The 15,113-nt window shown below is 41.3% G+C and overlaps 1 protein-coding gene across 4 annotated transcripts in view; it reads left to right on the forward strand.

Moving 5' to 3' along the window:
• Stam (signal transducing adaptor molecule) overlaps window positions 1–15,113 on the forward strand; it is an 83,375-nt gene that overhangs the window by 46,730 nt on the left and 21,532 nt on the right. For all 4 annotated transcript variants that reach the window (XM_083112322.1, XM_083112324.1, XM_083112325.1 and 1 more), the window contains one exon: window positions 5,882–6,195. In XM_083112322.1, coding sequence (XP_082968448.1) covers window positions 5,882–6,195 — 314 coding nt within the window. The remainder of the gene's footprint in view (window positions 1–5,881; window positions 6,196–15,113) is intronic.

The following is a 15,113-nucleotide window of genomic DNA, read 5'->3' on the forward strand; positions in this document are numbered from 1 at the left end:
CACAAAGTTCGAGTCTCGGGAGAGTCACTTTCTTCAGAGGCGCGACTCTCGTTTTGCTTGCTACAAGATGCACTTCAATACTGCCGTCGCTGTATGTAGAACGTAAATAGGCAGTGGCCGCATAGGCCCGCTCGGAACTGTCACAAAAGCCTATCAGTTCGCACGTTAGCGGTTTTGAAGACACGATGCGCCTAGGCACCTTAACATCCTGCAACTTATGCAACTCCGCCCGAAAACTTCGCCATGCAATTTCTAGTTCTGGTGGAAGTACATCGTCCCAGTCAAGTTTAACTTGCCAAAGTGTTTGCATGAATATCTTTGCTTTGACAGTTACTGGAGATATCCACCCTAGGGGGTCAAATATTTTCGCGATGTCTGATAACAAAATGCGCTTGGTCAACTGCTCATGAATTGCGGGTTGCGTCACTGATATCGCGAATTCGTCACTCGCTGGATGCCATTCGATCCCGAGTGCTTTTATATGTTCATTCATGCTCACATCCAATGCAAAGTTCGTTTCTCGCAAATGTACCGGGATTTCATTCAGTACTCGTGTATTGTTCGAGCACCATTTCCGCAATTCGAAACCACCTCTTTGTAGAAGTTCACTTATTTGTTTTTGTAACGCGATAGCTTGCGTTACTGTATCACTGCCAGTCACTAGATTGTCTACAAAGAAGTCTCTCAATGTAATCGCCGCTGCTTCAGGAAAGTCTGCCTCTTCGTCGCGGGCCAGCTGTTGTAAACACCTGGTGGCTAAGAAAGGAGCACTAGCCGTACCAAACGTCAGTCTCTCTAATCTGAAGTCTCGTATCTCTTCTTTCGGTGACTTCCTCCACACAATGCGATGATATTCTGCATCATCTGGGTGTAATTTCACCTGTCGAAACATTTTGACAACGTCCGAAGTAAGGGCTATTTGATACGTACGAAAACGTAGCAACAAAGGCATTATGTCGTCTTGTATCTTAGGGCCTACAAGCAACTTATCGTTGAGGGAAACTCCTGTCGTCGTCTTCGCACTGGCGTCGTACACGATCCGTAAAGCCGTTGTGGAACTGTCCATTTTGATGACACTATGGTGTGGGAGGTAGCAACTGCTTTCTTGGGACACAGGTAATTCTGAATTCGAAATGACGCTCATATGACCCAAGTCTATGTATTCCTGCATACACTCAGCATACTTTTGTTGACGTTGTAGATTCTTGACGAGTTGTCTCTCCATTTGTTTGAGACGCTGCACCGCTAGGGAACGTGAAGCACCCAGAACACCGCTTTGTTCTCGGAAGGGCAATCTCACAACATAACGACTGTCGATGTCACGTGCGTGTGTTTTTCGAAAATGATGTTCACAAAAGTTTTCTTCTTCGTTGTACAGTTTTACCGATGGCACAGTCTCTATTTCCCAGAAGCGCTGTAGGGTAGCGTCCAGATCACTACATGATGCATGATGTGATGACACTGCACGTTTATTGCGCGGAACGTTAATTCTGCCCATAAGAATCCACCCAAGTGAAGTACTTATGGCCGTTGGTGTACCTACTGGACCTGCGACTTTCTCAGGTCTTAAAAGTAAGGGAACAATATCTGCACCAAATAAAATGTCTATTTTCCCTGGTTTGTTGAAGGACGGGTCGGCAAGATCAAGGTTATGTAGGTGAGTCCACTGTTGATCAAAAGTGAATTGCTGCTTGGGCAAATTATTTGTAATCTTCTTCACAACGATGGCTTTGGTGGTGTACGTTTCGTTGCCCGCTTTTGACCTAAACTGTAGGTCCACCATGGAACGAGAAGTACCGATACCGGTTGCCGAAATACCGGATATGGCAACACTGATGTGTTTCTTTCGAAGGCCTAATTGCTGACTACAGTCTTCCGTGACAAATGTACACTCGGAGCCCGTATCTAAGAGTGCACGAAAATGCCGAACGTTGTTATGTCTATCCCTCACGCCCACGGTGGCTGTAGACAAGAGAACTTCCTGCAACGGAATGGCTTTCTTCTTGCTGGCGATGTGGGACGTTACTTGCCGCGTAGAACTGGGATTTTCACTAGGAGAGAAGTGAAGGGATGTGTGGTGCTTTCTAAAGCACACCATACACGTGCGCGAAGTACACTTTCCAACGTTACAATTCGATTGCAAACAGTTGTAGCACAGATTGTTGCTTTTCACAAAATAGTACCGTTCTTTCACCGACATTTGTTGATACTTCTGACAAGTATGCAACCTGTGGTGTCCGCGGCATTTAGGACACACAGTTTCAGCACCTGTGTGATACGAATTCACATTCTTCTTTACTTGACGATCAGTAGACCTGGGAGGGGGTTTGCTGGACATTGGGAGGCTGGAGGTCACCGTAGACGCTGCTAGAGCTCTGGCACGCACATCCAGGAACGTAGTCAGGTCCTCGAACTTAGGCACTTCTGCATTCTTCAGGGAAAGTTCCCACTGTTGCCTAGATTCTGCATCCAACTTGTCGGTGGTGTGAAAGACTAAAATTGCATCCCAAGCCTCTACAGGGATGTCCAAAACCTTCAGCACACGCACACACTCAGAAGTGACGTCAATGAGCTTGCGTAACCCTGTAGCCGAGCGTGATGGCACACAAGGTTGATTAACCAAGCGATTAATCGTGCTGTTCACTATCTCTCTTTTGTTTTGGTACCGCGAAACTAGCAGATTCCACGCCTCCTCGTAGTTTGCATCCGTTATTGCGATGGACTGGATTAATAATGACGGTTCATCCTTTAATGCCGAATTCAAGTACTGCAACTTCTGAGCGCCACTGAGGTGTTTGTTGTCATGAACCGATGCCACAAATAAGTCCCGAAATGACAACCATTGATGAATGTCACCACTGAATTCTGGTAATGTTAGTTTTGGTAACCGAACGTCACTTTTCGCATCACTATTCACCGCGACAACGGGAGAAACGGCTTCCTTCTGTTTTTGGTACAGGGAGCCCAACAAGAACTCTAATCGGTCTTGCACCGCACTCAGTTCATCGTAGTACTCAGAGAACAATGTTTCTTCGCACTGTTTAGCGAGATTCACAAGTAATGCACTACAGTCTGCACTTAGTTGAAGGACCTTGTCTATGTAGACTTTAAGTGTAGCACCTTCCAGCGTTGGTGAAGCTGACTTGTTTTCAATCCGAGTAACTTCCCGCTTGAGGACTGTCTTTGACGCCTGTAACTGCTCCATGTTGACTCGTCGTACAAGAGACGCTAAACGCATATGGCGGACCGAGGGTGTGGCACGTTGACTCTTCTTCTGGCTCGTTGATTTCCCGACGACAAACTACCGGAATACGGCACAAATACTACAATTGCGACGCATCCGGCCCGGAGGACCATTTGTTGAGTGTCAGTTTCCAGAAAGCCCCGCACTACATTGGCTAACTGGCTGAACTCCACCCTGGCCCGAATTATCCTAAATGCGTCGGTTCCCGCACGGTGTCTGGTTAAGTAACAGACGCACAAAGACGATATATACATACATTTAATGTCTATAATACACATATACGAAGGACTATACAATAACTAAACTATATACATGAAGGACTGTCTGTTTTGCTGTAGAATGTCTCTACAGCGCACTTGTGACCGCGCGCGTGTGACACGGTTCTTCTCACGATGACTCTCTGATGACGACTGTTCTTTTCTCGTGGCAACGCCCAAGCTAAGAGCCTGGCTCACCTCTCGGGACGTTCCCGAATTTACCACCTCTCGGGACGTTCCCGAATTTACTTGTGGGTGTGTAAGTTCCCGAAATCAAGTATGCGGGAGGTTCCGCAGTTTCTTACTCCCACACACTTCACATGAATAACTCACACATATACACAAAAATGGAAAACAAGATTAAAAACACTAATTATATGCATTGTTCACCGAACAATTACTTATATTCATTTCACTAGTTTGCCCTATTTTAGAAAAATGGGTCTAGTATATGAAATATCTCTCTTAGTATGGTACTTGCCTGTAAAAACGAAGTATTCAGAAGACATTTACAAACCAGGTTTGATTCTCAGTAGAGAAATATTGCAGACTGTTTAGGATCCATTCCCAATTAGCCTATCTGAGCATAATATGAAAAAGTGCTCTCATGGAAGTACAGTGCATCCTCGAATTTACATTCCAGGGTTTTCCATTTTACATTCAATCTTCATGGGCTCAATAGAATTTACATTTCCTCTGCATTTTAAGGTTTTTCACATTGGTTCCTGAAAAACGTAAAATTGAGGTTTCACGGTATAATGTTAGAATTCGTAAGGAGTACACAAGACAATGGATAATTAGGGTTCCCACTGACTCTAGATAGATCAGGTATTTTTATAAACATATACAAAAGTCTGGAAAAGTCATTGAATATGAAACATGACAGTTGAATTTGTGGTGCTGAACCTATGTCGCCAATACCTGAAATTACATAACAATTCAGTTGTTCAGTTTACAAATTTTCATGTCAGTTTTTAATTGAAATTATACCATATCAATTTACTTTCAGTTTTAAGAAAATATATTCGTAATTTCACATAACATAATCGATTAAATCACAAAATTCACATCTTTCCAAAATATTTTTTTTTTGTAGACACTCTACAGGGTGTCCGAAAAGTCCAGCACCATAGGCAAAATCACAGTATTTGTTCAATGTGCTCTCCGTTGAGTTCCACACATGTTTGTAGGCGGAATCGCAAATTGTTGAGCACCAGGGGGACATAATCTGGGCCAATGGCTTTGCATATGTCTTTGATTCCTGTGCAAAGATGAGCCATATCATGAATCTTCACACTGTACACCAGAGATTTAACATACCCCCAAAAAGCATAGTCCATCAGATTCAAATCTGGCGAGCGGGACCCCAGTCCGTGGCTTCTCTGCAAACATCAATCGGTGGCTCCTCTGTGAACATAAGAACGAAATAAATTATTATTTACCATTTTGTCTATGGTGCGGAACTTTTCGGACACCCTGTAGAATTAACAGTTAATGTTTTCTTTCTTTAGTTGTTTCATGCAAGACATAAGCATATATAAAAAAGAGAAGTAATAATAATTTTTAAAGTCAAAGGTTTATGGCTGCAGCAACACATGCCTTCCATCTGTCCCTATCCTGCACAAGATGAATCCAATCTTTTTCATCTTGACTGATTTCCTTTAGGTCCTTCTCAATGTTATCCCTCCATCTTCATCTTGGCTTTTGTACAGGTCTCTTTCTTTCCTCTCCCATTCGTGCCACATAGTATTAAGTTGGAATTAATTTTCAAATACTCTTAAAATATATGTTCCTCTTTTAATGTAATGGACCAAGTTTCACATCCATATAATACTGCAGGCAAAATTAATATTTTCTTTATTTAAACTTCTTAGATATTATATGAAAGATAAAAGTTTATGAAGAGGAAAGTAACATGCATTTCCTGAATTAATTCTGATTTTTATTTCCTAATATCATTTTCATTTGTTAGTATTACTCCTAAGTACTTATACTTTACATATATCACATGAAAAATATTACAAGATTTTGATGTCACATCACCCTACTCCCATTTGAAAGAATTAAGTTTAATCCAGTATGGCAGATGGGATGCAGTGTTTGGTCTCTACTGTATATGTATCCATTCATGTACACTGGTATCTGTATAAATTATTTTGAATCATCCTATATTTCTTGTGTGTATCATCACACTCAGTAGAGTTGGAATTTGAAAAAGTTGTATCGTGGATTACACAGTTTGCTGAAATGAGCGTTAATGTATTGCATGTAGTGATTAATATTGCATCATCGAAAGATAGTTTATTGTGTCAAAATGTTAATTATTGTATAATTATTTCCTTGTATTCTTGTTGAAAGATTTTAAAATCTATTTCATCAGGTTTTCAATGGTGCACCACCGGGCAGCTCAGCGTATGGCCAGAACCCATACATGATGCCACCTGAACACTTCGTACCACCTCCTGGTATGACATCCGATCAGTTCCCTCGCCTTCCAATGCCTCCGCATCCCATGATGATGCCACCTCACTTCCCCCTCCCCCCACAGCAGATGCCTACCATTAATTCAGGGCAGATGAGCCACATGGGACAGTTACCATCGGGGCCTCAGGGGCCACCACCACCCCCAGAGGGCCAAGACCAGCAGCCACATTCGGTGCCGTCTGGAGCCCCATCTAGTCTGCCATTTGGAAGGTAATGTATATTTTCTGTTCGCTTGGAAGAGGGGGAACCAGAGAAGCATATATCGGTGCATAGGTTGTGTATCACAAATCAAGGAAGTTCTGTGAAATAGTAATAATTTTTGTGGACAAGTTTTGCCTCTTGTTACAAATTTCTATGGTTTCAGCTTGTAATTAAGTAATATTTTTTGCATTATGTGAACTAATTGTTGTAACATGTTGCACTTTTCTGTGATGTGATCATGTTGTGAGAAAAAGAGATTTTTATCCTATGGTGCTTTTATTCTTGTATTATTCATTTTTAGCGTATATTTAAGCATTGAATTTAAAATAATATATACCAGGTGTATAAGCTTAAATCTGTTGTTTGCTCATAGATGGCATTAGTGAGCATATGAAGCTACCATGGGCACGCCATACCTGGTGTTTGTATGAGTTGGACATCTGCCGACACGAATCAGTGCACATCGTCAGCACGTGCAGACAACAAAAGACAGTTTTCCTGTGGTAAGCATGTCTAGTTTTGTGCCAGAAAAAGCGCATATGCAGGAAGCTCTGCTTTTCTGCTTCCTTTTTGAAGAAATCTGCTGCCGAATCGCATCGAATGCTTGTGGAGGCCTATGGTGACAGTGCTGTATCGGAAGCAACATGCAGGGATTGGTTTCGTTGGTTCAAAGACTTCAATTTTGACCTGAGCGACAAGAAGCGTGAAAATCGGCCCAGGAAGGTTGAGGACCATCAATTGCAGGCTCTTTTGGACGAGGACGATACCCAAACGCAAAAGATACTTGCCGAGCAATTGGGTGTTACTCAAGCAGTCATTTCCATGCATCTACGTGCCATGGGAAAGGTTCAAAAGATCGGAAAGTGGGTGCTGCATGAATTGACCGATCGGCAGCTGGAGAGATGCCAAAACACATGCAAAATCTTGCTTGCCAGACAAAAAAGGAAGTCTTTCCTGCATTGGATTGTGACTGGCAATGAAAAGTGGATATATTTCGAGAATCCTAAACACAAGAAATCGTTGTTTGATCCCGGCCAACCATCATCTTCCTCGAGACCAAATCGCTTCGGCCGGAAGACGATGCTGTGTGTTTGGTATGATCAACAGGGTATCGTCTACTTTGAGCTGTTGAAACCTGGTGAAACTGGCACTGCCCACCGCTACCATCAACAACTGATCAAATTGCACCGTGCTCTGCGTGACAAAAGGCCGGATTATCAACAAAGACATGACAAGCTGATTTTCCTCCACGACAACGGGCCATCGTACATGTCAAGACTGGTCCAAAACTACTTGGAGACATGCAACTGGGAGGTGATACCCCATCCTGCCTATTCACCAGACCTGGCCCCTTCCGACTACCATCTGTTTTCGTCGATGGGCCACGCCCTCGCTGAGCAGCACTTCGATTTGTATGCAGTCGTCCGAAAAAGGCTTGATGAGTGGTTTGCCTCGAAAGAGAAGGACTCTTTTTGGCATCGTATCCACAAATTGCCAGAGAGGTGGGCAAAATGTGTAGCTTGTGAGGGCAAGTATTTTGAATATATTTCTTGTTGCTTTCTATGAACAAACCATGTGTTTTTCTGACTACAAAACAGCAGATTTAAGCTTATACACCTGGTATACAGGGTGACTGGTAATTAGATGTATTCCCTGAAAGGGGTTAAAGTAGAGACAATTTGCAATAAACTTGACCATATGATACCCCTTCCGAAAATTAGTAGTTTTCGAGATAATCGAATTTCAATTGTTTTTTAGAAAAATGACAATTTTCCACATAAAAAGATGAATTGAGAAAAAACTGCTCATTGTATGGAACTTATTTCAGCGTTTTCTGGTAGCTAACAAATAAGTGGTTCATTCAAAAAAAAGTTTTTCACAAATAACAATCACATGTAAGTAACAGGTGGGTCTAAACTTACAAGTGATGATAAAAAAATGCACTCTTAGTTTACTTGGCAACGTATTAATAACAAAAATGGTATGACACGAAGCGTACAAATTACTTAAGTTACTTCCTCGTGACATCTGCTATCCAACAAGGTACAAATGTTGCTAACATTCACATTTGTGTACAAGAAATAATACTTCATTCATCTTCATGTGAATGGAATCAATGAACAATACAATTAAAGAACATTACACGTCTTGCTCAAAGTGGGCACCTCCGTTACGAATGCAGGCATGCAGGTTTTTACGGATATTTGGTCTCTTAACTCGTGATGTGATGGTGTCTTTGATGTGTTGACCAGCTGATAAGATCCTCTCCCTTAGCTCTTCGAGTTTACCGGTGTGTTGTCATGTGGCTCGAAATGTAAAAGTCGCAAGGCCTTAAATCGATCGGGGGATCGAGCTGGGCAGTCATCATGCTGATAAATCATGTCATGTCTTGTAGCTAGAGGCACATCCTCCAACAACATTTCCATCCCGTTCCTCAAAAAATGTTTATAAGTGATGCCATTTAAGATTTGGGGCAGGAAAAATGACTCGATCAAATGATTGTTGATGACGCTCATCCATACTTCTGCGTGGGCATGTGACAGTGACTGGATGAAAATTACCCAAAGAAATGGATTGGCCGAGGCGGCCCGATTCCCTGGCTGGCTCGATCCCCCGATCGATTTGACGCCTTGCGACTATTACATTTGGAGCCACATGACAAGACACCGGTAAACTCGCAAAAAGAGCTCAGGGAGAGGATCTTAACAGATGGTCAACACATCAAGGACACCATCACATCACGAGTTAAGAGACCAAATATCCGTAAAAACGTGCGTGCCTGCATTCGTAACGGAAGTGCCCACTTTGATCAAGACGTATAATGTTCTTTAATTGTATTGTTCATTGATTCCATTCACATGAAGATGAATGAAGTATTATTTCTTGTACACAAATGGGAACGTTAGCAACATTTGTACCTTGTTGGACAGCAGATGTCACAAGGAAGTAAGTTAAGTAATTTGTACGCTTCATGTCATACCATTTTTGTTATTAATACATTGCCAAGTAAACTAAGAGTGCTTTTTTTATCATCACTTGTAAGTTTAGACCCACCCGTTACTTACATGTGATTGTTATTTGTGAAAAACTTTTTTTTTGAACGAACCACTTATTTGTTAGCTATCAGAAAATGCTGAAATAAGTTCCATATCAGCAGTTTTTTCTCAATTCATCTTTTTATGTGGAAAATGGTCATTTTTTAAAAAACAATTGAAATTCTATTATCTCAAACTACTAATTTTCGGAAGGGGTATCATATAGTCAAATTTATTGCAAATTTTCTCTACTTTAACTCCTTTCAGGGAATACATCTAATTACCAGTCACCGTGTGTGTGTGTGTGTGTGTGTGTGTGTGCGCGCGTGTGCGTGTGTGTGCGTGTGCGTGTGTGCGTGCGTGCGTGCGTGCGTGCGTGCGTGCGTGCGTGCGTGCGTGTGTGTGTGAGAGAGAGAGAGAGAGAGAGAGAGAGAGAGAGAGAACACTTACGTGAGTGAATATTGTTAAAAAGTCCTATATACATCCGCTTCTTCAGGTAACTGTTATCAGCACATAAAATACTTTATCATGTTAAAAAGCAATCTATAATTGGATAAAAAGGATTAGATTAAAAGCATAAAATTACATGACTGTTAAAAACTATAGATGTCTTGGTAATGCCAAAAGTGGAGCTCAATTCCCATTCCACCCAAATGGCTGAATGAATGCTAATGCAGATGTGTGTCACGTTCCTTCCAATGCAAACTCTTCCACCTTCCGGGCAGCTTGAACCACTTCCTTGTTTTTTCCCCATCTTTTGAACATTTTGATCCATGTTTCATCCAAATTGCCATCATCTCTGTTCAATTTGTTCCCCCTATCTAGACAAATGTGAGCTGCCTCATGAACGTTCCTATTGGGTTGTTTGCAAACTCTCTTTACTACTTCCCTATTTCTAATTTTATGTTTCAGTTCAATAACATGCTCAGATAACCCTATTTTCGGTTCAAGTTCTTTTATGTCCTTATCATGTTCGTCTTAGCGTATTCCCATATTTCTACCTGTTTGTCCTATGTATGCTTTATTACACGTACATGTTATCCTATATATGCTCTTCTCTTCCTGATACCCTTTACGTCCTTTTCCATACTTTTTGTATTCTGTGAAATACTTCTCGATATTTCGGCGTGCTCTCATTCCTCCTTTTAATCTGAAGTCTTTTAGGATTTTATCAACCTTTTCCGATACACCTTTTACATATAGAATCCCCACATATTTATATCCTACATCTCTTTTCTCTTTACAACTGCTTGTCTTTTTCCCCCCTCCATCTTTATCTAAAACTTTCTGGGCCCCCTTCTTTATTCTTCTCATTTCCTCTGTTTTGAAACCATTTTTCACCCCCACTTTCATTATCCAGTGTTCTTCTTTTTCCCTTTCTTCCGCACTGTTGCAAAATCTACCAGCACGTATGTAAAAATTCATAAAGACGTTACTCTTTATTCTATTTGCATGTTCAGAATCCTTATGTATATGACTGTCCCCTGCTAATTCCTTGTGGTAAACCCCTGTATTAAGACCACATTCGCTTCCTTGAATCTTCAAATCCAAAATGTTAATTACCCCTTCTTTCTCTTTCTCACTTGTGAATTTTATTCTGCTATCCTGTACAAGGGGAAGTGTAGGTGTTGTTTTAAGTTTGTTTTAAAGTTTGACTTTAAATATATAATATATCAAAAACAGCAAAAACAAAAGAGAGAGCCACGCTTTACGCGGCCACACGCAGACCCTATTCCACGTGTGGTGTTCTGTATAATAACAGGTATCCCTTGAGATACCTGTTAAGCAACAGACGAACTTTAGCCTAAATTTAATAAGCAGTAACCAGAGGGGGCTTGATAGGCTTACTTCAATGATAGAAGGTCAGACACCTTTGAACGACATATTTATTCATAAAAAACACCGCTTGTGGCATAGCTACCACCAAACACGAGCATTTCACTGTACATAACACACAAAAAAGATATACAAAAGATTCTGTACTTACATACCAGCCGTTTTCACTTTATAATTTTCATACCTGGGGCCACACACACAATATTTCACCCTTCATAGCCACATCCCGACACATGTGCAATTTTGGGGTACACAACACTAAAAATTAGAGATTCACTGCTTGCTTGGTGTAACAAAGGCTTTGGGGGAGTGATGGACGAGTTTCCCTGGCTTTTGTTGCATGGATGCTGTTATGGCGTCAGTTCTGCCGACCATGTGGTCTGGCTTTCCACTTTGGATGAGGGACACAAAAACTCGCTATATTGCTGAAATTTTCACTGGGATCATTAAATGCTGTTTTGGACACAATATCCCACTTGGTCACACACACTTAGGCCAGAGTTTACTATTACTGGACCTTAGATCCCTATTTCCCATATGCATCCTTTGTTGCTGGCACAGGCGGCCATTAACACACTGGATTCTGCCAGCAACTTCACAGGTGACCTGCTCTCAGGTGGGTCTGGAATAAAAGTGAGCTTGAATAGCAAGCTCAGAACACAATAGGCCATCTGAAAGTCTGCTCTGTGACGTCACAGCCTTGAAGGCTTCTCATTGGCCAGCTGGAGTCCTTTGAGATCTTTCCTTGTCTGTAGGAGAGGTGCCACTTTCTCCCACCAGATGGCAGAGTTATCAATTGCTTAAAAAGTATAAACAAAAGTGTTTTTTCAGCTTTTCTGGCTTAATGATGCCAGATAATTGCAACTGAGATTACTTTTAGTAAATTAGGCATTATTTTACCTATGGGTGAGTGCAGAGGCGTGGCGTGCATGTAGCCGCTGTTACCGCAGGTAACACCAAAATATAAAGAATTGAAGAACCCGTCTTAAAATATTATTACGTACATAAACTGGTAATATTGTCGTAAAGTAAACATTGCAGACTGACATTTTTTTCTGACACCGGCAAAAGCGAAGAGGAGGACTGATCCGGTACCCTCCACAGGCAACATGAGGAAGGACCCTGAGCCCACGCAAGGAAGACTTCGCGTTGCGGCAAAGACTGTTATGGCGGGAGGAGGAGGCGGGCTGTTTAGCCGGCGCAGTTGCCGGTGATGCTTACAGGAAACATACCAGTGTTGCCATATTCAATTGACAGAAAAGAGCTAAGTCGCCTAATCGGGTCTATCTTACTCTGAAGGTGTCCAGTCACACTGGGGAACGATGGCGCAGTGTTAGTAGCGTCGCCGCCTTATAATCAAGGGATTCCGGTTTCGATACCCGGTGGAGGCACAAGTGGTGCGGATCCAACTTTAAACTGTCCCGATTAGCATTACTGTTCATGAAGTGGACTTAAATCGCCAAATCAAAATTTTAAAAAATCAAATCACACTGGGGCAAAAGCAAACTACCAAGTGATATTTTGTATTTACACTAAATATCAGCGATTATGAAAGTCCTCTTTGTCCTTCTTCGACATCATGGGCGAGAAGGAGAGGAGAGGGATGGGTATAGTCAAGGGGTCCGCTGTCCTTCTAAAAATGTCAACCTAAAATTCTATATTTCACACATATAATATTATTTCGGTTACAGGAATTTGTGATAATTGTTGATAATACTGATTGACATTGACATACGTTGTCGCAGGAATGCAATAATTTCGGATTGAAGCAATGCTTTTGAGGTGGTAGAACTGTTTTTGGGTGAAAACAATACTTACAAGCATAATTTCCCGATTGTTATCTTAGCACGCTCTGAAGTGTCAGGTGTCGCAGGTTCGAATCCTCAGCAAGAAATGGTTATTTCAATGTTCGTTGTTATTATTTTACTTACATAATTATAAAAATTAATAATTACATACACAAAGAAATAATAATTTTATTTCAATAATTCACCATGCATCCTCATCGTCACGATTATCCTATAAAGCGAAAGCCTTAAAGTAGCAAGGGACGTAAAATATACGAAATAGTAGTGGTGTCAGAAATGAGATTTCAGTGGATTTAGCGAAACATGGGAGTGGGAGTAGTTAGGAAACAGATGAAGACTACATCTACTCTACATACGTCTTATTTGAAACTAAAAGTTTCGCGATTTGGGCAAATCTGGTTTCAAAAGAACTAAGATGGCAACATTAGTAGAACGGGACTTCTTGCAGGTTCCGAAGGAAATATTGGGGAAGGGCAGATGCTGAGAGGGGAGGGGGCAAGGAGGGTGCTACTGATAACCGGTAACACTTTTAAAAATCCACGCCACGCCACTGGGTGAGTGTTATCTTTGATTTTCAATAAAGGATAAAAGATTTAATAAACATTTGATTAGGGGCACATGGTTTTTGTTATTAGAGATGGCTACTGTCAGCCTAAAAATTGTTGTTTCTTTATAAATAGGGCACTTCTACCCCTCCCATGAGTGACAACTGGTTGGTAAACATTACCCATGATTTTAATTGGGGGGGGGGGGTTATAAGTCTCTGAGAAAATAGCTCTCACCAGCTTTCTCTGATTGTAACTTGATGGCCCTTGTACTTAGGTTGGTCTGTGGTTATTTGTGTGTGGGCATGTATGCCCAATGCTGATTGGTCATACCTGTTCTCGCAATATTTCAAAAGTGCGATCTGAAGTTTCTTTATTCCCCATTATCAAAATGTCATCCACGTACCTACGAAAGTATTTTACATCGTTATTGACCTGTTCTAGTGCATCTTTCTCAATGAAATGTAGGAATATACTTGAAACTATTCCAGACACAGGGCTACCCATGGCTAGTCCTTCTTTCTGTCTATATATCGTCCCATTAAAACAGAAATAGTTATGCCCCGATACTAGTTGGAACCATCTTGCATACTCGCAGTCCGTAACATCATCGATCCCCTTACCCATGACCCAGTGTTGAAGACAGTCTGTGGCTTTATCTCTGGGGACACTCGGGTATAAATTAATGACGTCAAAGCTACGAATTTCATCCTCCTCATTTATATTTATTTCGTCTAATCCTTTCTTCACTTCCCAGAAGTTCTCTACACTATATTCATTTTTCTCCCAACTTTTTACGATACTCACTCACAATAGTGTTCATATTTATATACAGGCTGCTTCAAAATTATGTGAACGATTTCAACTCCTTATAATTTTTTTTATTTTTCATCCAAATTTCTTTAAATTTTACATGTAATTCCTAAAACTGTCCAAGTTTTTTTTATAAAAATTTGAACACAGTATCTCACAAATGTTCTATGTGAGTCCCCTTTGTTACCCCGGATACATCAATTCGGTAATCCAATTCCACCCAGATCCGTTTCAACATGTCTGCATCAACAGTTTGCACTGCAGCAGTAATGTACTTTTTCAGTTCATTAACATCTGCGGGTAGAGGAGGTTTGTACACAATGTCTTTTAGATGTCCCCACAGAAAAAAATCACAGGGGGTTAAATCCGGGAATATTGGTGGCCAACATAGTAACTGTTGATCATTTTGAGTAGATCGCCCAATCCAGTGGTCTGGCAGTCTGTTATTAAGGTAATTTGTAGTAAGCATGTGTAGGAATGTTTGTCCAGTCACAGTTTCTTCGTGAAAGAAGTACGGACCGTACACTTGGGTAGATGAAATGGCGCAAAACACATTAGCCTTCGGTGAATCACACACAACTTCAACGATTTGATGAGGATTCTCAGTCCCCAGATGCAAACATTTTGCGTGTTTTCCTGTCACATGGAACATAGCCTCATCACTGAAACAAAGTTTGTCAATAAAATCATCATCACCACTGCATAACTCTAGAAATGACTCGCAAACATTTTTGTGGGACGTGTGATCATTAGGTGTTAAATGTTGTAACAACTGCACTCGATAGGGATACATCTTTAAACGCCTACGCACTACGCACCAAACAGTTGCTCGAGGCATTGTTAGCTCTTGGCTCACTTTCCTTGCAAACTTTTGGGGGCTGCGTTGAAAA

The sequence above is a fragment of the Lepisma saccharinum genome, chromosome 26, assembly GCF_977018435.1.
Source record: "Lepisma saccharinum chromosome 26, izLepSacc3.1, whole genome shotgun sequence".
In the NCBI taxonomy this organism is placed as follows: domain Eukaryota; kingdom Metazoa; phylum Arthropoda; class Insecta; order Zygentoma; family Lepismatidae; genus Lepisma; species Lepisma saccharinum.